At 43.4% G+C, this 24,299-nt stretch overlaps 1 protein-coding gene across 20 annotated transcripts in view; it reads left to right on the forward strand.

Moving 5' to 3' along the window:
- Positions 1–24,299, forward strand: part of rbfox3a (RNA binding fox-1 homolog 3a) — a 222,609-nt gene that overhangs the window by 116,992 nt on the left and 81,318 nt on the right. Inside the window, exon 1 of one of the 20 annotated variants that reach the window (XM_052070507.1) lies at positions 2,547–2,968. The exons of the other annotated variants lie outside the window; for them this stretch is intronic. Within the exon in view, the coding sequence (XP_051926467.1) occupies positions 2,951–2,968 (18 nt within the window). The 5' untranslated portion in view covers positions 2,547–2,950. Of the gene's footprint in view, positions 1–2,546; positions 2,969–24,299 lie in introns of those variants that run through there. 20 annotated transcript variants of the gene reach the window in all.

The raw sequence follows: 24,299 nt of genomic DNA on the forward strand, positions 1-24,299 counted from the left end.
AAACGCTACGGCAATTGCATTGCTTTATTGTTGCGATGTGATTTTTGGACGCTTTTTCAAAGAACGGCGCTCGACTATTACTATTGATGGGTTGCGGTTTATTCAACCGTTGCAGAGAATCTATACAATTTAGAGTTCTTGCTAACAGCTGTTGAGCACTTAATAGGTTTGTCCGTTCAGCTTCACAATTGAGAATTTTATTTTGAGACCGGAAATGGCTTTTCTATACACTTAGCTTGATAGAATCCGCTTAGCATTGTTCCATGTTCGCGAAAAAAATAAAATAAAATAGCAACGCCGTCGATCGATAGCATTTATCTTTGGGTTGTGGAGGATGAGGATGATTTTTAGAAGAAAGGCTGGTTTGCTCTGTCCAGACCACATATCAAGCAAAAGGTTGAAAGAAAAAATAGAAAAAGGAAAAAAAAGACAATAGCACATATTAAGGGCGAAATCGACACTAGCCAATACGATATTATCAAACAAAGCAATTATGTTTGATGAACGGATAAAATAAATCAAAATCAAACATGTCCCGCCCTGGGAATAAATTCTCTTCTAAGTGCCAGTATCAAATTTCAAATTTGCTAATGATCAAAGGTGCAGTTCACCAGCGTAGAAAATGACCCGCAGTAATTTGTAAAACGGCGAAATGAAGATGAGCCATCAAGAGAGCATTACACTGAGCAGGCAGAGCGGCGGACTCAATACGCTTACTGCAGCACATCAGAGCCTCACCCGCATCAGCTTTTGGATCAAGTCATTGTCTGTATGCCTAATGCTGATGTCGGTACTTTTTTTTCTTTTTTTTTTTTTTTTTAATAGGCAACAGTGTAATGGAGAATTGCGTGATGGTATTTGTAGGTTATAACAAAGCATTTTTTCTCAACTCACTTCAATAATCACATTCATCCGCGGCGTAGTGCACCTGCAGCATCTATCGTGTATTGTCAGAAAATCCACTCATTCAATCTCTCGTATGGTCGCGATGCAAGTTATGCACTTATTGTTTGCTGATGTTCAAAAATGAAGTTTGACTTGAAAGCAGAAACGTTGGTTTTCGGTGATGAGCCGTCCCGATGACTTAAATCGGAATCAAATGGAGGGAGTCGATCCGCTTCGCTACACCTCTTCATCCGCGCTCCAAATGTTGCATGCGACAGTGTTTTGAGTTTGTGTACAGGGACACGCATCCTCCTGCCATTTTTTAAATTTTATTTATTTTTTTATAAATCATTTTGTTAGCATAAAAAAACCGCCGCAGGCCTTGTTTTCTGATTAATGATTAATTAATTAATTAATTAATTAATTAATCTTAACAATGCCCCCTAGTGTGTGTTGCTGTCCACTGTCATCCTAGGCGATTATTTTTTTTTCTGCCAAAAGACTACAAAAAAAAAAAACTGATACAGGCTCGATCCAGAGCTATATTGCCTAACCAAAAAGCTAAGAAGAAACTTCCGAATGACAGATTTGTTTTTGTCTCACTTGCTGTCACTCTTGTTGGAAGCCGAATACGTTTTGTTTGTTTGTTGTTGTTGTTGATGATGATGATGGGTGAGATGTATAGTATACACCCCCCCCCCTGGGTTTTTAAACAGGGTCTCGCTTATGTTGATGTTTTGAGCAAGGCAGTATTTTAGCCAGCGCCGTAGTGAGTGTGGCGGCTTATCTCAGTCGTTGTATTGACTGCAACAATGACGTGAGAGTCACTGGTTGGCGTTTGAGGGCCAAAGTTGCTGAGCCAGGCGAGTCTTCAATCCTCACCCACCCTCCTTCTCTCCTGCCTGTCTGTCTCACGGCGCTTGATTGCAAACACAGCCATCGCATGAAAGCACACTTGGTACTACCCCCCCCCCCCCCTCCTCCTTGAAGCACAATTTCCTACGTGGCATATTTCTGTTTTAAACTGTGGACTGAGGGGAGGTTAAAAAATAGTTTTGCTTACAGTCATGCACCAGACAGCAAGTGGCTTTCTTCCACCGGGTGATGAATTTCCCATCAATTTCCAAATAAGTTACGTCCAGCCTGTAAAGCGAGCACGTGGGCTCCGTCCCCCCCACCTCCCCATCCGCTCATGTTCACGTCCTCCCCTTCTGTATCTTTCCGCTCTCCATCTCACCCCCTGCCCCCTCCACCCTGCACTTGTTCTTCCCTGTTGCGAGATCCCGTGCTATCTCTGTCTGGTTAACTCTTCCAATACCCCCCCCAACCCCCCCCCCCCTCCACCCACTTTGTACCTCCTGCCATCTTCACCCGGGGAACACTAAAAGAAAAAAGTCTCCACACGTGCCTCCCTCGTAAAACACGGGCGCCGAAACCGAAGCTGCTCGGGACGATAATAGGAAGCAGAGGGAGGAGGCGGGCGAAAAGAAAAAAGTGGAGAGATATGACAAGAGGTTGGAAAGTTGTGAAGAGGAGATAGAAGAGAGGCAAAGCTGGGGGGGGGGGGATACGTTGCAACACCTTAGAGCACTTTTCCCCCCTTTTTTGCCTCTCTCCGTATTGTTTTTCTCCCCCCCCCCCCCACCCCCTCCTTGCTTCCCCCTTTTGGCAAAGAAGAGGCTGTGTTTTTAGCGGAGAGGAAGCAGCTTGAGGTTTTCTGCAGCAACCCTGCGAAGCCAACGCAGTCGGCGGGAGCGGGGAGACCGACCGTCTTCAGGGGCGGCGGGACACATAAAAGGGATTTTATAACTTGGCTACATACCCACAAACACAGGGGCAATTAACTGGTTGTCAGCAGACGGCGCGGCCAAAAATTACATCCCAGAGAGAGGCGGGGGGAAAAAATGTGAAAAGACTGAGGAGGTAGGACGCACTCCGCAAGACAGGATAGACAAAGTTTGACCGAGAGAGAGGAAGAGAAAAACAAAAAACAAAAAAGAAGAGAAGCGTTCTGGCCTCTGCGCAAGTCTTGAATCCTTTGGTCTTCCATCCTCTCTCAGCTGAGATGATGATGTATTTCTGGGTGAGTACCGAGGTCTTGCGGGTCACACACACATGAAATGCAACATTGTGCGCACGCCCTCATGCTATGTTTGCTCCCTTACACTGTACGGTTGTGTTCGTTTCATTTGTGGCCTAAGATTTCATGAGACGGCAAGCGATCGATGTGTGCGTCTTGAGTTATCGCGCTCCAATGTAAGTTGGCAAGTTTCATCGGCTGATATATACGTGAGATCACATTCCCGGCTAAAGTATCACTTCTGGTTGACTGACTTTTTAAGATTTGGCAGAAAGAGGTGGCTTTGTACTCACTGAACAAAACACGGAAGCTCATATGGTCTTGTACAGTATATCTGCTGACTCGGCTGCTTCTGGCACAGCAAGCTACTGCAGACAATCACTGAGTGAAAAGTGAGGGGGGACAATCTCCCAGCTGCTTGTTGTTTGCATGGATGGGTACGTTCGGATAGCCTCACGTGATGTTACCGAGCCTTTAATCCTCTTAAAGTCCCCCCCCAAAAAAATAAAATAAAAATCTGAGACAAGTGGCCTTGTTGGGCAAATGTTTTTAATGAAAAGCTCATTTGAATATTTCAATCTTTCTGTGGAGTGTAATGATATGAATGAATGTGGCAAGGAGGTAAAAAAATGTCTTTTTGTTTGTTTTTTTTTGAGCACCCTAGATGACAAGTCAATGATTTTATTTTGATTTATTTCGCTCCTCACCAGAGAGTGACTCGCACGTTATATTGTATGTACAGTACAGAGGCCTAGCATATTTTGAGTGCAAGGTGTCTGCGGCATGTCGGCCATGTTTGTAAGAGTTGTGGTAGAATTTCTTGTACTGCTGGAAAATATTACATGTTCTATTCCTTCAACGACAACAAAAAAAGGCCAAGGTATCCTACCGCATAGGCGACCATATTTTTCATAGAGGAGCACGCTCTACAGTGTTGCTGATATAATTGGGGAGTAATGGAAGAGATTAGTGTATTCACGATCTAGAATAATAAGAGAAGCTTTTATTATCTACTACGTAATAAACAGGAGCACCACAGAGGGCTTTTTAAATGGTTTTGACATTCAGGTTACCAAGTCATTACGAACTGCCGCGAGTGGTAAGCGGGCACTGATGTCCTGCCGTGGAGCAAGCAGACTCTGACGTGCTCACTCAGGACTCCTTAATTGCCTTGTGCTCACATGTCAGGACTTTATAATTATAATAAATCAGAAAATGGATATCTGAAATATGCATCGAACATTGACAAGATATCAATGTGATGTAAAGCAAAATTGGAAGATGATGGTGTGAATGTTGATAGTGGCATCAAATGACTGATTCTAGGGGGGAATAATCTGTTCTAAATAGATGATTAGAAAGTGTGAAGTTTTTCAGTGAAGCAAAATGTGACGTATGTTGTGTGGTCATTGGAAAATGGACATTTGAGAGCAAAATACAGTATTATGGAACCACTGAAATGATCTTGTGGATGACCAGCTCAGAATTTTACCAAACCGTAACACCTCTTAAGACACTGATGTCAAACACAAGGCCCGGGGCCCAGATCCAGCCCGCCAGGTCATTTTATGTGGCCCGCGAAAGCAAATCATGTGTGTTGACCTTCTCAAATCGGTACCGAAATGTTAAATTGTCACGTGCAATAAATAACAAAATTAAAATACAACAAAAATAAATTCTGCAATAATTTTGTTAGCCTCTTTATACTCACTTGAACAATAATTGAACAGACTATTATACTTGACTGATTTCAAAACCAGTAATCTATTCATTTGTTGTGTGCAAGTAATAATTTTGTGGTTTCACTGTCATAACGGCCCCCCCGAGGGAAGACGTAACTCCAAATTGGCCCGCGACTAAAATGAGTTTGACACCCCTGTCTTAAGACGTACAAAATGGTGGGCAACGTTATCCCTGAGTTGACGTCAACATCGGCATACCTCCTGAGATCTGTTTAGCAAGCGCGAAAGACTGCTTTCGTATGTCTACCGAGGCCTAATAGTGCCCCCTAGCTACTTTTTCTTCTTGTAAAAACATGACTGAACAGAAAGCGCATACAAGCCTCAGTTCTCTTCAAATGCAAAGCAATGTCGCGGTAAAACCAGGCATTCGCAAATCACTTCCATGACCTCAGTCTGCTGATGCTCAGCAAGTCGTTTCGAAGGAAGGGTGCAGCCCCAGCCCCCCCACTATCAAACTTCAAAAGCTCAGCACATAAAGCGATATGCACATTCTTTCTTCGTTTAGCTCCAGGCAGGTTTAAGTGTGCTTCTATTAGCGGGGGTTATTAAATATCTTGTGGATTAGTAGATGCACAAGGGTGTGTGCGCCGTTGTGAGTTGGAGCAGTAGCTGTCATGTAATTCGAGTGTCGGCGTGATATTCGAGGGGGGATTTGGCTAGAATTGTGACATGATGGTTTCTTTTGACCTGCACTGATAAAACACGTGCAGTCCCCATATGTGGGAAAAACAGACAAACAAACAAACAAACCTAGCACATGCCCTCTAGAGGCACTTTGCACACATTTGCGAGGCTATCTGGAGTGGAGGGAGACCTAGCGAGTGTTTTTGTTTCCAGCCCTTTGACCGCTGAAGCAAAACCTTGAGGCTTTGACTTATTGATCAAATACGAGCTTTGCATTGTGAGTCAGCGTAGGCCTTCGCTATTGGTTGCTCTCTAGCTTCGAGTGTTCACCCCTAAACCGCAATAAACTGTTAAATGTAATTTATTTTTTTTTCAAAATAAATTCTGGACTACTGATTTAGTTTTTTTCTTCAATAATTTGAATCAATCTGAAGTTCCGAATATATCGTTGGCAAAACAAATCTCCCTCCTGCTTCAGCAATGCTACGCTGTGATGCTAAAAGAACATCTGTTTTGCAGCAAACGGTGCTCATTTCTCACACAGACACATCTGTGGGCGCGTTAATATATAATTAATTAATTAAATGGTGGAAAATGTTCTTATTTTGGAAGACAGCAGGAGAAAAAGGTTGATTAAAAATATATATATACAGCTTATATATATTTTAAAGAGAAACTGGGAACTTTGAACTCTCCACCACGGGAATAAGCAGTTGAGTGAACTGTAACTCTTTGCACAAGATTTCCTTCAGTCACATAAATATTGCGACAAATCAGATTTCTTTCAAGGCACAAACGCTCACGGCAAAATTAGCACCACCTTTTTCGTTAGGCACGCACACAAATCCCTTGTTCTGGTTTCTGTTTCTTTTACTCTTTCTTTATCTTACTCCCCCCGTTTTTTTTTGGGGGGGGGGACTGTGTTTCCCTCCCCTCGATCTCCCTTGGCCCCGTGTGCCGTACTGCAGTTAATGACGGGGAGTCTGTTGCTGCTGGCTGTCTGCAGATATGAAGCATGCAGGGCCCTTTGATACTGAGGCAAGCAAGCAAGTGCAGTTGACATTAGCAATTCCTCTTCATCACTACTCCTTATTGACTCCCCCTCCCCCCCACCATCCCCCCTCTTTCAGTTTTAGCCACACACGACAAATAAACACGAACTCACACACACACACACATACTGTATATATATATATATATATATATATATATATATATATATATATATATATATATATATATATATATATATATATATATATATATATTATTACATGCAAAGCTTCATACACACCTATTGTACTGAGACAAGCATACAGTACTTGGCGACAAGGCATAGTTCAAATGTACGGTCGTGAACACTTCCAAATGCACAGCCGAGTATTGCAGCGATCCCTTGGGGATATCGCTGACAGCGGTAACCGAGTGTAAGTACTTCCATCCATCCTCTCAGAGACTCCCAAAAGGAACAAAAGACCTTTCGTCCGAAGGATGTAAAGGCGATAATAGGGGCCCGGAAGAAAAGAAACACAGCAAGTATCCAGAACTAATGAACAGGTACATCAAGAGTGGATGTGGAGACAGGGAAACTGGGAAAAAAAAAAAAAAAAGAGATTGTGTGAGGTAGCGAGCTTCCGTAGGGCAGGTCAGGATCCGGGTGCTTACCGGGGACGCAGAAAGGGGGGGAAAAAGGGAAAAGGTGATGACCGGGATATTTTCCCTTCCCCTCGTTTGTACCCGCGGGGTCATTAGTGTTAATAATTCATGCCGGACATGAAGGAATGGCCGCTTGCTCAAGAGGAGGGAGAGGAGGAAAAAATAAAAGGGCAGCAACGATGAGTCGAGAAGAAAACTGCAGCTACTTCTCCCCTCCCCGCCGCTCTCCTCTGTGAGCTGATAAATAATTGAGTGTGCTGAGCAGGGGACTGCATGGATTAGAGGAGCAGAGGGAGCGGGAGGCCTGTTGGAGCCCCAGACAGTGAAATGAGTGCCTGCCTCTTGAATAGAGATTACCTCCTTTCAACTCTTCTTCTCCTTGTACCATTCTTGACCCCCTTCAGTGGTTCTACCTTCCGGACAGAGGTAGGGCGTCCCAAATCTCGGGGAATTTGGGGATGAAACCCAAATATGCGCACTTGACTTGAGCTAAGAAGATCAGAGTGGTCAACATGGAGTCCGAAATGAACGCATTCATATTTCGTGCAAACGACAGAAGGGATACATTGTGGGTTGAGTTTGAGCTCGGACGGAATCTTTCAGATCGGATCAAAAGTACACCGGGGGAAAAAAATGCACTGTTGAATTGGCTCAATTTCATTTGTTTGGTCGGAAGTGGATACAGAGCGCGACGCAGAGATCACAGCTGTGTTTATAAATCAAGACTCCGGGATTAGATTTGGCCGACCGCTTTTAACTTTTTTTTCGTTTTGTTTTTAGTGCATGACAACAATGAGCAAACCGTGGGCGAAAAAAAACAAAACTGTTTCGTTCAACTAAATGTTTTTTTTGTGTGTTTATATGCCTGGTAACGTTGCTATATCTCAGTTCATATTATATGTACTACGCATGAAAATATTAATAAGTGCATACCGTCTATGGTTTGCCAGACTTGCTGTCAACTTCAATGTAAACGAAAGTACAGTAACATAGTAGATATTATACGATATACTTGGCTATAGAAATAGTGAGAAATTATATGACTAAAAATTATAATATTCTCGTTAGAATACATATCTTAAATAAATGCCATGTTCTCAATCAATAAATGTAATTAGAACATTGGCAGCGGGTGTGCCCACTGGAGGGAAGGCCTTCCTCTGCCACCTGCTGGAGACGCACAAGAGCAGGATCAGGAAAAGACTGCGAGGTTGAGTAAGACGAGAAGAAAGAAGGTAGCAGAAATATAACAAAGCTCTTTTGGTAAATATTTCAACACCATGCCAATAACACAGACTTTCGAAAAGGGAAAATGAATCGTTCCCCAGGCTGGAAGTTAGCTAATCAATAAATCTGCTTGCCCCATAACTTCTGTGCATTCGGAGCAAGTGTTTTTAGTTGCAGGACGCTCCGTCAGTAGCCTGCTTTCACGTCTCACCCCGGAGCATCTTGACACGTTCCGATTTATCAACGAGAATCAGTAGGCTGGGCTTAATTTATTTCGTTACAGTTGGCCTGCGTTTTGGAAGGAAAATAAATTTGCCGTGAGTGCCACATGCTTGGTTTTAGATGAGGCATTTATTGTTTGTTTGTTTGTTCCATGTGATTTCCATATTGGAAAGCTCATCTTTTCTGACCTTAATAATTAGAAAATACCATTCAGGTTAATCGCTAAATAACGATCGTTCGCCTGCCTAACAGGCCCATCCAACCCGAGTGAATTTTCAAGAACTCGGGTTGACCGCATGCGGCGTCCGGCGTGATCTTTCACCCGATTGCTTGTAATCCTTCGTCTGGCTATGTCACATACCGCAGTTTCCACCGGGCGCTGGCGGCACTTTGGTGCACGTTCTTCTCGCCGCAGCGCGCTGTAATCTTCACGCCGATAAGGAGATTAAACGGTGAGCAAGAGAGGGGATTTTGAGGATTTCTCCCGTGAGTACAAAGGGATATCAGCGGGGAGGGACGGATATTACCCAAGGTTTTAACACCGCGGACTGTGAGCGAGTGAGCAGCAGCAAAATGGTAAGGAGGGGGCGGGGCTAAATGGAGCAAGGCAGTCAGGTGTTATCAGCCAGCTGCCGTCATTAGAAGTGTTGACAGAGGATCCACCTGGGTGGGGGGGGGGGGGGTGTCAGTGAGCCGACGTGTTCCAACCGGGATACGATCACCGTGCTTACCTGTTCTACATCTCTTACCCAGATCACCATTGAATTGCTTCGAGTGTGAGCCGCTTGCTGATAGGATAAAAAAATAAAATAAAATAAAATAAACACTCGCGGTTCCACACAAGACTGGTTCCCGTTGCACATGATTTCCTCCCGTATTTTTATTCATGTCAACTTATTGCCGCTTTAGCCTCACACGATATGACCGAGTCACCAGAACAGACATACGCATTATAGATCTCACGATATTAGCATATATTTAATTTTGCCGATCGTCTGTACGCCTTTGAGGAATGAAACGTTGATATCGTGACTGGGCTGATTCTGTACAATTTGGGGAAAAAAGCCCACAGATTTTTGTGAAAAGTCCTGTGGTTTTTTTTTCGTTGTTGTTGGGCCGTCTCATTCATCTTTGGGTGTTTGACTGCCAAGATCAATTTTGTGACAATATAACATATCGTATTGCGTAAGTTGGTGCCTCTGAAGGTGACCTCATTTTTAACTTGGCTGTTCAATCGAAACATTTTTTGGGACAATTCTGACATAGACAATAGACGGCTTCATTCGTGCGTCCATCCGTATTCTATGAGAAACAGAGATGTCGACTGAGGAGAAGCACCTGTGGCTCAAGCCAAACTATGGCCTCCATTTTTACTTGCTGGTCTTTAATTTGAGTGCTCTGCTCAGGAAAGATGTCTGACATCACCAAAAATATATTTGAAATACCGACTCCAAATGAGATTTCTTCATGGAAGTCTTTTCAACTTTTTCTTTCTCAGCTTCTCCGCCACACTTTCACGTGCTCTCGGAAGGTTTCTTCCATGCGTCATTCACATATTTTGTCATCACGGCCATGTTGCTGTCATTTAAGTGAGCCCCTTGTGTTTGGGAGTTCATAAAATAGAAAATGAAAATTAACAGTCGGGGGTTCCGCTGTCTCGTTTTCTTGAGGTTTGCCTTGGACTTATTTTGACATAGAAGAATGATTCCCCCCCCCACCCCCCACCCCCTACCCACCCGCACCCATCTACATTGACAATGGAGGTCACGACAAGGGTAGAGGTCAGGTCACACGTAGTTCCAAGCGCTTATGACTTCATGCATCATCATCGCCGGGAGCAAATGAAGAATGTGAACTTCCTCCAAGGACGTTTTTGCTGCATTTTGAGACTGTAATTGTTAATAGGTAAGAGTCCTGCGGGCTTGTATCTCATTTTTGTTCTCTCCCATTTGCATTTTTTGGACCCGCACTTATCAAACTCAAGCTTACCCTGAGGGTCAGAGGAAAAGAGCTTTTCTTTTTTTTAAATGTTGTAAATAATTCAATTTTTTTAAGTAATTAAAATGCATGGGGTTTGGAGGGTGAATTCGTCTTCTTTGTCAGTATTTCCAGAACTGAGGAGGATTTTTTAACTTGATTTGCTTTATATCAGCATTTTGTAGAACCACAAACCGCCTATTTTCAGTCGCCACCAAAAATCATACGCACATTCCTACCTATGTCCCCTTCCAGTCTCCTGAGGTGGGCGGGGCTATCTCTCCGACAAGGCAGGGGCGTTTTGAGAGTAGTTATTTATTGACCGATTTCGCCACAACAAATTCTAATTGAAATTGCAAGCTAATATCTTTTTTTTGGATGAAAAAATATTCACCTGCAAGAAACGCGCAAAACCAATTGCCCTTTCTGCATCTCTTTGAGCAAAAGCAACCAAATTTCCACTTGTTTTCGAAAAATAAATGGGGCTCCGAGACTTTTCCTGCTTGAGTGTTTTGAGGTTGAAAGGCTTCTCTTTTGTTATCACGGCGAATGGCAAGGACCCATTTGAGACACATTCGGGTCTGAGGAGTTGTATTTTCGATTTTCACACCCATTCAAGGACCGGGAAAAGCTCATTAAGAACTTGTTTTGTTCCTACACGGACAAAAACGAGTTTGTGTTAGGGGCTGTGCTGTAAATGAAATAACAGCCCTGTGACATTAATGTTAAAGTATATTGGGCGATTTTAAAGGATTCATAGGGCAGGGGGAGGAAACTCTGGCAGGGCAAGTACAAGTTGGAAATAATACTGCTCAGCAAAACACACACACACACACACACTCACCTGTCCAATACAGTAACTGCACCGTCGCTCAGATAAATTACCTTTTTTTTTCTTAAGTTCTTTTTCCTTTTTTTTCTCCCTTTTCCTCCACTCTGTAGGCAAGCCCTTCTCAATCATTCCAACTTTGCCGAGTGTACTAGGTCAACCGGGGAATTGCTTGTTGTTGTTGTCATCTGTAGCGTTCATATTTTTTTTTTTGCTTTTTTCTTTGCTTCCAGTACCTATCAACAGTACACCATGTACGCTGCTCTCCAAAGGTGTTGTGACTCGGAGGCTCTTTTTTTTCTTTCTTTCTTTCTCCACAGATAAACTTGAAACTTGTCAGCGTGACAAAGATTCAATATATACTTTTTAGTATTTTGCTTGGAATCATTTGATCAAGTCTAATAGCCCGCTAACATTCCAAAACGTTTGCATTGTTATTATGTTTTTTCTTTGTGATGTCTTTCCAGGCTCTCGTTCGTTGTGAACTGAAATTTACTTTTAAGACACGACGGCAAAACTTGAATTTGTTTGCAAGCACATGGAGGCCAAGTTATACGTAAGATGTTCTGCAGATTTAAAAATAAATTAAGTGCCACTGCTTCGACACTTCAACTACAATGACAGTGAATCTCTATAAATAAATGTTTGCAAACGTGTTTTGCCATTTTCAAACTTGTGGTCTTCCAGCAAGCTGTCGGTGAGTGCACGTGTCTCGTGTGTGTGTGTGTGTGTGTGTGTGTGTGTGTGCGTGTGTATACGTGTGTTCAAGCTGTTAAGAGTAACGTTCGTTAATAGCCTTTTCAGTGAATTTCCGTTGGACTTGCACAAAAGCTTTCAGGGAAGTGGTGAAAGGGGCGGAGGGAGCAGCCAGAGAGATTAAGAGAGTGAGCGAAAGGGAGGAAAATGTCTCCATTAGAGTGAGGATCCGTCCAACGATGGTTTTTCATATGCATCCACTTTCTGCAAAGTTCTTCCATGGCTTTGTCGCGCCAAAACATTCTTTTTGAGGCTCCTGTTTGAATTCATTCAGAGGCTAGAATAAGGTCAAAGGTCAGACCACCCCTTCAAATCCAGTTGGAAGCAAACCTCTGCTCCAAGTTGAGAATCATGATTGTTTTTATCGCATAATGTATTCAGAAGACAAGGCGGTAGTGTTTGCCGCCCGGAAGTTACGGACGGCATTTTCCACAACGGTCTACAAAATGATGCCCTGTACCTGTGTGGTGTGAATGTGCTCTAATCTGTGAAGAGAATATGGGAAATTCTTCAAATTTGGGATTTCCTTGGCACGTGCCACTTGGGCTACCAGGCGATGATCAACACTGGCCCAAAAATGTGTTTCATCAATGATTTATCTTTTGAAATATTTCATTTGGTGACATCATTTACAACACAAAAAACACCAAAACCTAAAACTATCAGTGTGCATTGATTTATGGCCACTATAAATATTCGATGCACCGTGCAGAGGGGGAAAAAAAACATCAATCCCCTCCTCCCTAAACCGCATTGCTTATTTATTTGACTTACAGTACGTACTCACTTTTGAAGCCTTTTAGAGAACGAGGAGCTTTCTCAGGATGAGAATCTTTATGCGTGCGATGATGAGAGAAAGAGAGAGAACTGAGTTTTTTTTTTATCTAAATTGTTTGTCTGAGATGATTTTTAGGAAATATAGTATGTTCAGGTAGTAGATATATTTAGTCAATGTCCATCCCTGAAATGCTGCACCATATATCACGTGATGGTCAGTGATGCAGCCAGGTGTCAGTGGGAGTTTCACACTTCAGACACCCGAGTCTGGCGACCGAACCAGATCTGATTTATTCTCAGCCAGCCGTAGACATCGTTAAGGCCTATCTGCAGCGACTGATGGCTGTCTTCTCCCTGTGCCTTGCTCGGAAGGATCTGCACACTAACTTCCATGCAAAACTTCCATCCTCAATGACTGTATACCACGTCAGCCCCATGTGCTGTCATCGCTGTCATTTGCTCCATACTCCCATTCACCTCCTTTTGCATAATATGAGCCTTGTCACTATTTCCCATTGGCTTATTTTTAGATGAGTCGTTGAAAGGCCTTCATTTGCTCCCAATTCCCGTCTTGCTAGCTTTAGATCAAGCAAGTCCATAATGGCATCACCTCTCTCGATTAAATTTTAAAATGATGCTATGAGTCCTGAATACAATGCGGACTCGGGTCAATTATTAGAACCAATGTTCCAAAGCAAATTTGGTGAAGCAGTATTTAGCTGTTATGCTGCATGCAAGATGAAGAAGCAGCCAACAGAATAGACGTCAGCCCGAAAATGTAACTCATTCACTCCCAAAGACGTTTTTAAACGTCTTTTCAGACTTGGTCCAGAATTGGCTGGTACTGGATGAGTTAAATGCTTTTAAATCGAGTTTAAAAACCTTTTCCCCTTCCATAGCTTTGATAAAGGTCTTCTAAGCATTGAAAATATTTCACTGTCCGTCTTTTTGGAAAGCTACATTTTATTTCTGTACTTTGCTTTCAAATGCCTTCTAATCTTTTGTTGGTAAATGTGTTTGAGTATAATTGTACTGTTGTTGTTGCCATTTTAGTCACTGCAAGTGAGAAAATGGATGAGATATACAGTATACATACTCATAAAAATGTGTTGAAAGTTGATATGATACCTCATCGTAGTGTGAAATGTTAAAACTATTTGAAACTCGCATCAGCATTATGTTGTCACCGCATCGTTCATCTCAGATTGCTGTTGTTGTTCTTATTTCGTAGTTTTTATTTCCTAATTAAATTCCGAATCTCCACCTGGCTAATCTGATCAGCAATGTCGTCCCCGACCGCTTTACTTTGAGTCAAATAATGCTCGTGACATCTATTCAGTAACGGGCTTTTAGTCAAAATAATGACCCAATTAGAACTAGTTTCAAATTCATTTGACTTTTCACGAGAAACGGTTACGTTTCCCCTCGTATATAATTACAGTGGAATTAATATCAGCTACAGTAATTGCATTTCAGGACAGAGTTAGGAAAGTAATTCCAATAGGAGGCTAGAGGGAAAATATGATATTTAAACCGGTGCTTCACCGCAATAATTACTCTCATATTTTTTGCTTCACTACGATTGCATGCTGGGTACCACATGCCGGGAAAGTGATTGTTTTGATTTATCTATTGAGAAAAATCTTGAACTCAAATCACTGATACTTGATTACGTTGATTACATTCTCTGAATTTGGGACAAACCATTTTAATTCCCTGACCGCATTTGCAGTTACGGTATTTAACTTGTTTCCCAATGTGTGTGTGGTTGTGTGTGTGTGTGTGAGTGTGTGTGTGTGTGTGTATGTGTATACACGTGCTTTTCATTGCCTCTCCCTTCTCCAGAACGGGTAACGCTTGCGAATGGCAAATCCCGCTCCTTTAACCCCCTCGCTTTGTTCACGTCTTGCATCATTTCATATTTCAAATAATACAGTGAGCAAATTCTGTTGGTAAAAGAGAATCACAGACATGCGAGAAAAAAGGTCACGCTGTGAGAGGGATTTGTGTTCGCCGGGATCCTTTAATCCGGGAGAATTAGCCGTTTAATAGCAACTCACCGTTTGTAGATTACATGTCCCAGACGCCAGGGAGTTCATGTACTCTGATACCTGTTTAAATACTCCAACCCCAAATTGTTTCAATTGGGGAAAATAATATTTTTGCGCAAGTTGGGCACTATCTCCTCCAAGTTCAGGTCCTGAGGGTTTTGCGCTTTAGCTGGTCCCAGTATTGCGTTATTCTGCATGGAGATATTGGATGTTGTTCCTGGTATTTGCTGGAGCCATATACCCATCTTGGGGGGTACTGCCCCCTAGCGCCCTGATCATTAGTGGCTCCAAAGTTGCCTTTACCCTCCGCATTTTGTCTAGTTCTTCCTTCCCATCTTGATATCTATTCAGCTTTGTGATTGCTACATCTATCATGGTGGCCATTTTCTGTTGTTAATCCACCACCGCTATCTCAGGCTGGTTGGCTATCACCAGTTTATCGGTCTGGATCTGGATGTCCTATGTAGTCTGGGCCTGGCTCTTCTCAACCACCTGTTTTGAAACACTTCTGATACTCAATTTGAATGAATATCAAGTTTTATAAAGGATCGTCGGAGATAGGCACTCAGAAATAACGACAAGACACTTCTGGCTACCAACAATAGGCACTTTATTGGTCCCACACAGAAATGATAACACAGTTCAAACAAGATGTAGGAAGCTAAAGAACTCTTACCGTGTGCCAGTAGGGTGGAGAGCCAACACCCTCAGCAGAGTGAGCTTCAATACGAGCTAGGCGTTTGTACGGTAACCCATAGCGGACTCTGCTGAGGAGCATCGCTCCCCTCCTTTTATAATCAAGTGGCATTGATCTCAATCAAGTTTTGACAATTCAAACAAAGCAGACTATGAAGTCGTCAAGGCAGGCTAAATAGTTTATCTCTGAAGTCGTCCAAGCAGGCTCCAGAGTCCATCTCTGAAATTGCTTAGGCAAGCAAGTCACCAAGTCATGCAATCATCTCAAAGCAGTTTTTTCACTGAGAAGAAATACATTGATTAACGAAAACATCACAAAATATCTTAATATACCACCACCTTTGGCGGTATCTGCCATCTCGATTTTGGGATCTCGATGCCACTCCATCGAGAAAACATGTCAGACACGCCTTCAATTTGTCAGCGGCGTGTCTTTTCCTGACAGCCCATCTGTCTCCTTCTCCTTTCTGAGCTTCTGTTAGGTTGCTGGATTTAGGACACAACCCTGCGTGCATTGTCAGGAGCTTTCTTGTCTTGATATTAGTGGCCAGGTCATAATGCCAGCGGGTTATCTGATTAAGATTAAGAAAACCTTTATTAGTCTCGCAATGGAGAAATTCCAGATTCACAGCAGCAAAGTTATGAAAGGAAGAAGTAGAACAACAAAAAAATAGGAGCTGCTGGAAAGGCAGCCACTCTCGCGGCACCATTTTGAAGTCAAAATAACAAAAATAACACAAGACAACACATGACAGGGCATATGTGTTATTTGGCTGTGCCCCCCCCCCCCCCCACCCTTGAGCTGCCTCCTCGTGGTTGCTATTCGCTAGTGGAATTCCAATGTATCTGTAGCTGTCCTCCACATCTGTTTCGCTGCCTTCAGTTAGTTCATTTCCTTCGGTTGTGATCATCTTCCCTCACCAGGCATTCAGACTCACACGCAGTAATTCTGCCAGCGTCACAATTACAGGCCAGGGGATCAAACAACTGTTATCTCTCCTCATTCTCATGATCATTTTGCAGCAGATGTCAGCTTTGCGTTGGCCCAGGCAGCGATAAGACCCGCAGAGAAAATAGCAATGTGTGTTTTTAATATTCAGCGGATGGTGATTCATTTACTCGTCTTTACATAATGAGACGCTATCACTGCTTTTTCCCTCAACTTGATGAGGGTGTGAAGACAAATTTCCACACTTTGATTAGATGTGGTTATAGGATCGACATGCTTGTGTCCCTCTTTTTACTAAGCATGACTAAATCTTTTGCCAAAGCCAAAGAAAAACAACCCGGAGAGCTTGAAGCGCAAATAGAAATACCGTCTTTTAGAAATACGTACGTTTTCGATATATAGTCAAAATTGGCGGTGAAGGGAACATTTATTGATGGGATTCATGAAGGTTCTAAAGGCACAAATGAGTCGAGAAAAAGAAAACTGTGAAGAAAGATGCATCGGAATTTTAGAGGCAAAAGAAGAAGATAAATGAGCAGCTGTCACTGGGTGGTGAGAATTTGTATCATTTGAAACGTGCAATCCTCTCTCATGTGTTTCAACTTCATTTCAGTTCTGTGAACGTGCTTTTATGGCTATAAATCAGCATAGTTTCGGCCGGCGACCCCAAATGTTTTGATAATCATGCACGTATCGAACTTTACGTCATGAATTGCCCGTGAATATTCTCATTCATCCAGGTCATTTAAGTCTCGGGGCATTGAATTGATTGCAAATGTTCTGATCTGGTTGTCGCATACCAGGTCGTCAGGTGGTATGTTGGGTCTGCAAAAACAGTTTTGCGGTGCAACAGGAGAGTTTGAAAGATACCCTCTGTTGCGCTTTGTATTGAAAAAAAAAGATTTATTGGAAGTAGGTTGGAAAGGTTGAAATGGGGACTGGCAGAGAAAAAAAGAGACAGTGGGAGTCATTATCCCTTCAGCATGTAAGTGTCCGAGGTCTGTGTAAGGTTAGTGTGGTGCAATAAATTCCGAGGATCGGTGAAGTAGGCGGAAGGGAGGCGGGAAGGCTACAGGACACCGCTGACCTACAGCAACACAACTCAGAGCCGCTCCATTCGGCCCTCTCAAGCATGAATGTATGATTGCTGCACTTTACACAAAAAGATGATAATAATAAATGGTAGGTGGGAGGCCACGCCGCATATGCTGTACATACAATACACGAGCCCGACTGACCTTGCGTCATCGAAGGCCCACCTCTGCCTGACTCCTTAAAATGACTGCGGGTAATGTATCGCTACTGGAAGACAGGCAGGGCAAAGGAGAAGAGCAACAGCAACTATTTGCACTGCAGCTCGGCCTGCCGCTCGCATGGCCAACCGATGTCGCCATCGGTTGCTGTCGAGAGAATTGATTTATTTCCGGCTTACTGAGATTTCTTTTTTTGTTGACAAGAGCATGCGAAACGCCCTCTAACGTAACCAACATTCATACTTACAATGGTAAACAACATTTTTATTCATTTTGGTATTTAGAGATTGTAAACCTTTATAAGATCTTTTTTGGGGGTTAGTTTGCTGATTTCAAATTAGCAATCCTTGTTTCTCTCTCACATCTAGTTTTAATGATAATAATATAATAACAATAAAAGAAAATGTCAATTAGTCTCAAAAAAGTTGCAACCTTTATTTATTGTTTTTTTTTAACCAGTGTCAAAATATGTTCTTTTTTACAATTCAATTTAGAAGTTCAATCTATCATAACCTGCCCGACATTTGCTTTGTGTACAACAACACGGACAACCCAAACTCGTCCATCGAGGTCCCGTCTTTTACTTTCATATTTATTTAGTTGACAAATGCGCACTCCACAAGAAGACATGCTCGTCATTCCTGGAGCAGCGTTCACTGCAGATCGGGAGCTTCCGGGGGCAGAGAAGGGTCCCTGAGGTGAAATAGAAATGATGTACACAACCATAATCTTTTGTAATAATAGACCACGTGCTGCTGCGCCTCGTTGTTTTTGGACCAAGAGGACCGAGTGTACATGCTTACTGAGCACCAGAGGCGATTGCTGGAGCGCTGCGTTGCCTCTTGTTCAACATATGATAGGTTTCATTTGCCGTACATTTAACAAACCGTTTTGAACGCCGAATTTCCGAGACGCTCGGCTTCGCTGGCAGTCAACGGGCAGTAGTGGGAAGGACCAGATGAGAATCTGTAGAAAAATTCGAGCGTCGGAGCAGTCGCAGTTTGCCCCCCACGTGGTACGCGATTCTTGCGCTTCAGCTATGAAGTGGGTCAATTCGGTTTGGCTCCCCGCTGTGCACTTTGTGTCAAATTATTTTAATCTGACCTCAAAGCAACGTAATACAATGCAACCTGTCAGCGGGACGAATTGATCAACAAGCGGAATGTCGAACTAAGTATGCTGAAAGGCCTTGAAAGCTCTCCATAAAACTAATGGGGCTCTCCTGTGTGCATCACTCTTATAGGTTCAATAAAATATACAAATGTTTTCCGGAAAGTCTATTAATCAGGATCAGAATAATGCTTATTGACCAAGTATGTTAAAACACACCCGAGGAATTTGCCACAGGTAGGTGGAGCCATTCCAGTAGTCCTTCAAACGTCCCCCCCCCCCCCCCCCGAGATATACGAAGGTGAATTACCATTTGCCCATTTTTTAATTACTCGCGATTACTATATGACTGCGTTGGAGCAGTCGGGTGGTTTTTCGAGGAGGGGGCGGTCGGCGTTCAGTCCCCTGAGAGGAGGAATTATACATCTGACTGCGGATAAATCAGCACACAGTATGTACAGGAAATGTACGAGTCACACTTGATAGATAATACAAAGCCGCTCAGCTGGGACCCCCCCCCCCCCCATCCCGTTTTCTTCTTTCTTATAGCCGCTTATGTTCACTAATTTGGCTGTCTGCCCTCTGGATTCTCCGTTTTCTCTCTTAGCCCTTCCTTCTTGGGTAAATCCATCTGTTCTGTAATTTCCTCTGTAGAATTGCTTTGTTCCCTCAATCACCCCGCTTTCTTATTTACTGAGTGGGGAGCAGCAATGGAAAGGGAGGTAATGATAGCATGACAAAAAAAAAAAGCTTTGTTGTTTCTGTGTGCTTTTCTGCTCGCTACTCTGTATTATCTCCCTCCGGCTCCCACCCGGGCCTCTGTTTTTCTCATTATTTCCCAGTCGCATATCCTAGTTTTATCCATTTCAATATCACCCCTAATTTTTTTTTAATTATAAAAACATCGGTTTTATAATAGTGAAGCCAAATTTTAGGGAAAAAGACATACATTAGCTCCAATGATTTTCTTTGACAAAAAGTGGCTCGTTTTTAATGATAAATAATCAAAACACGAGTCCTCCTCGGTGCAATTATTTTTTTTTTTAACATCCCAATGATGCTTGCCACTGACAGCCCGCCTCTGGGAAACGTAGTTTCCACCCACCCGCCTCCTTTCCGCCTCTACCTTCAGCTTCTATAAATCAAAAACACCCGTTCCATCGAAATGTAAATAAATGGGTGGTGGGGCACTACAATTCTCTCGGAGATATTGTGCTGGCTCTTGCTTCCTTACTTCCGTTCATGCGTCAGTGTGTGCGTTTAAAAAAACGAGAGGTCCCCAGGACTTACCTTTTTGGCATTTGAATGTGTAATTATTGAAGGATTTTTTTTTCGTGGTGGTGCAGGTGCCCTTGTACCATGTGAGTGTGTGTGTGTGTGTGAGGGGGCCGCAAGAAGAGTGAGGACTCATCTGACAAAAGACGAAGGATTACACGCGATCATGATGAGAAAACACGGAATGGAGCGACGAGTGTTTTTGACGCTGCGTGGTAGCTCTCTCGGTTGAGCAGCCCATGATGGATGTTTCCTGAACAGATTTAGTGAAAATGAAGCCTTAGCTGCAGAATGGTCACTGACGGGACCCTCTGTCCCTGACTGCTCCCCTGCGTGGAGCGCAGGTGTCAGCAAGCACCGGATGAAAGACTGCCATGTCAGCCCCTCGATTACGCCTCAGCGGAGAGGAAAGAGAAGCAGAAAGGAAAAAAATAGAGGGATGAGATAGTCTGGAGTCTTATAGTATTGATTGTGAATCCTTTCTTCGTTAGGCTCCAAATGACTTGAATTTTAAAAAGTGCAAGAAAGCGGTCAAACAAGTTTTTTCACAACCGAAAATCATTATTGAATATTACGATGTGTACATTTTTGAAATTCTCGACAACGCTGCACGGCGAATGTTTCACCTGAGGATCCAAATCTCAACGGTGGACGTAGAAATCGAAAAAATGTAACGTTCTGTGCCTAATTGGTTGCAATGTTATGTGACTGAGACAATGAACGTGTCCAGTCCTTGAGCAAGTTAATTCTTTTTTAAAAAATGAAAGCGGAGTTTTGCACAAAGCAAGCTGAAATGTGCAAAGTGGAAAGTCTCTGTAGTCGGCGGCCTGATTGGGGAAAGGGAGGGAAAACAAAGCGCCGCCTCACACTGTGATCAAAGCAGGATAACAAAACAGCGAGGCATGCTCAAACTAAATATTTGAACGCCACCAAAACACAAAAGAATATATTTAGATTTTTTTGTCTTTTGTTCTTTTTTTTTTTTAACGCATATCTTTTGGGGCGTTTTGTAATTCAAACTGATCCTTGATGCGGCCCAGTCACACCAGACCAGCTATGAATTACGCATGTGTGTGTGTGTGTGTGTGCGTGTAGTACCTCTCCTTTCAAGCCTGAATTAGCAGTGTCACCTAAATGATCATAATGAGTCACTTTTATAGGGGAAATATCTTCTACCTATTTTAATCAGCACTGGACCCATGCCCCCCCCCCCCCCCCCCACACACACACACACGGGGTGCACACTGGCCCACAAATATGCAGAGTGCTGCACTGTGAGCAATCCTACGCTAATTACCTTCCAATTAGATTTACTATTATTCCCTAATAACCTGACTGGAGCAGGCTAATCATATGTTTGAGTCATGCTCTAATGCAGTCGGGCCCAGTGTGGGGTCAAACTCAATTTGGTTTAGCGACACGGAAGGAATATGCTCTCTCATTTGCTTCGCCGGCCCACGCTGGGCCAGACCGTAGCAGGCTATAAAAATCAACTTAACGCCAAGCTGTCACTCACTCGCCGCCCCAACCGTCACGTGTCGTTAGAAATTTCTCCCCTCTGTCACGTGATACGCAGGGAGTCAAATGTCAGATTGTGTTGTATTGTGTGTGTATTTTTAAAGACCGTTACCGCCGTATATATCGGCATGCCTCCTTTCATAAATGGTGCATTATGATTATCTTCGTGAATTAGGACTTTAGCTTTACATGAGCTTGGTGTGTGACTCACATGGGGTTGTGACACTTCATCAGCTTGCATAAAGTATCAGCATATGTTGGTGATGTTCTTACACACACTCACACACACGTACAATTTTTTAAAAAATCTATTATTATTAATATTATGAACACAAGGGCGGGCCTGGTGGGTGCATGTTCTCCCCGGGGCTGCGTGGGTTTTCTCCGGGTATTCCGGTTTCTTCCCGCATTCCAAAAACATGCATGGCAGGCTGATTGAACACTCGAAAAGTGTGAGCACGGATGGTTGTTCGTCTCTGTGTGCCCTGCGATTGGCTGGCAACCGGTTCAGGGTGTCGCCCCGCCTACTGCCCGAAGACGGCTGAGATAGGCTCCAGTACCCCCGGCAACCCTTGTGAGAATAAAGCGGCTCAGAAGACGGATGGATGGATGGATTATTAACACATAGCATGGGTGGTAAAGGAGCTATCCATTGATGCCTCTGAACCGATTCGGTTTGAAATGTTAACGCCGTTCATGGTTGATGTCCTCAAGGAGCGTTACGCTGATGATTTTTATTCTTTGAAAGGATGAAATGCGTCGCCGCAGGAAATATGGCTAATCTGCGGGGCCGAAGCAATGCTGATACCTACGTTGGCTGCTGAGGCTGGCAAATAGCTGAGAGTGGAGATTGGAGCCCAGCTGCTTTCCGGGCTGATAGGCAGGCACTCAAGCAAGGGTGTGGATGTCTGGGCTAGGGAGAGACTCCCCGGAGAGGGCCGCGTTTAGCAGCAGATGCTGTTTTGCATTTTATTCAAGGCGTAGGCAGGGCGGAGCCGGGGAGGTTCGGCAGACGGTTCAGGGAGCCAATGAGTTGACAGTGTTTAGTCACAGTGCCTCGGTTAGTGACTTGTATTGACAAAGTGAGGCATGGCCGATCGTGCCGATTTATGACTTCAGAGTACATTTCTGAAATATTCATCAAGAGTAGGAAGAAGAGGGGCACGAGATCAGACTCACACATGTCCATCTTAACAGATTCATGTTTGACATGCGCAGTAGTTTCTCATCAGTGCGATACATTGGGCCAAGGTGGGGCACGACACCCCTGATGTGACAGACGTCACATTCGACCGTCATGGCTTTGCCTGCGGATGCCCGCGTAAAGCATACCAGCGGTCTGTCTCTCATCCAAAATCAGCCGGGGGTAGACTTGAGCTCACTCACCACCACACAAGTGGCGTCCCAAATGAATAAAATAAGACAAATGGAGGATAACTTGCGGGATGCAAATGAGGATGGCGAGAGAAAGGCACGTTTCGTTCTTGTGGTTCACCTTGCAAAGGACAGCCACCTCGGGAAAAAAGGAGAATGCCTAAAATTACAAAGCCACCCCAACACTCGCGGGGAACCTTTTTGTCTACGATGTCCCACCTCATTTTGCACTTCCGATAACAGGCCGGATAGGAACGACGGAAAATGATAAATATTTCAATCCCGTCAATCTGACTTTGACTTTGAAGCCTCAATGTCGCCAGCCTTTAACAGCAGAATCGGGTAATGCTGTGAGAAAACATGCGCCGTATTCATAAAACATATATGACACCAAAAGCCAACATCTGCTGCTCAGCCGCATTTCCATTTTATTTTATTTTATTTTTTTGATGTTTTGTTGTCTTATGGTACATCAAAGGAGAAAGACGGGGTGGGGGGTCTATCGTTTGCATTATTTTACATCAAGGTGTGACGAGAGACGCCGTCCTTTACATTTTACAACGGGCAACCTCATCAGCATGCCGGCGGGCTCACGTCGGATCTGACATATTGCGTAAATAGCAATAAATTGCATTCGAGGTTCCAAAGTAATTGATGACAGTTTATTGAACAAGCAGAGGACAGGAAGTCAAATGTCCATTAAATCTGCACCACATAAAATGTTGATCTAAAAAAAAAATATGCTGAGGCTAAATCAATTTAATTTATGCATCTCCCAAATAAAAAACAAATAACTTGGCAAAAGAATTGACCCGCATCTGGAAAAAAGCCTCGACTCTAAATTGAGCAATGGACTGATAGTTGTCATTTGAGATTTTTGCTCAATTATGTTATTGGTCCTCATATCCAGCTTTCATAAAATGCAAATGAGACGATTGCCCAGATCTCGGTGTATAAAGAGAAAATACAAAGGTCAGATTTCCTTCTGATTCCTTGCGGCGTTTCTGTGACATTATTACACCTCATTTACTCTCCGTCCTTCGTCTCTCTTCGTATCTGGTGTAAAACTGATTCGGCACGAGAAAACGAGACGATTTTCTGTCCTGAACGAGACGCGTGATACCATGCCGCTGTTGTGTTGTGTGCCTTGGCTGAGAAGTGAACTGAACATTTGAAATTGACCGTTGGTGTTGAGTGTGTATTTGTTTTTGTGTATTTTCCTGTGTCTAGATGTGCCCTGTGATTGGCTGGCGACCAGTCATGGGTGTGCCTGTGGCCAACCGAGATTTATAGCATCG

Source organism: Hippocampus zosterae, chromosome 7, assembly GCF_025434085.1.
Source record: "Hippocampus zosterae strain Florida chromosome 7, ASM2543408v3, whole genome shotgun sequence".
In the NCBI taxonomy this organism is placed as follows: Eukaryota; Metazoa; Chordata; class Actinopteri; order Syngnathiformes; family Syngnathidae; genus Hippocampus; species Hippocampus zosterae.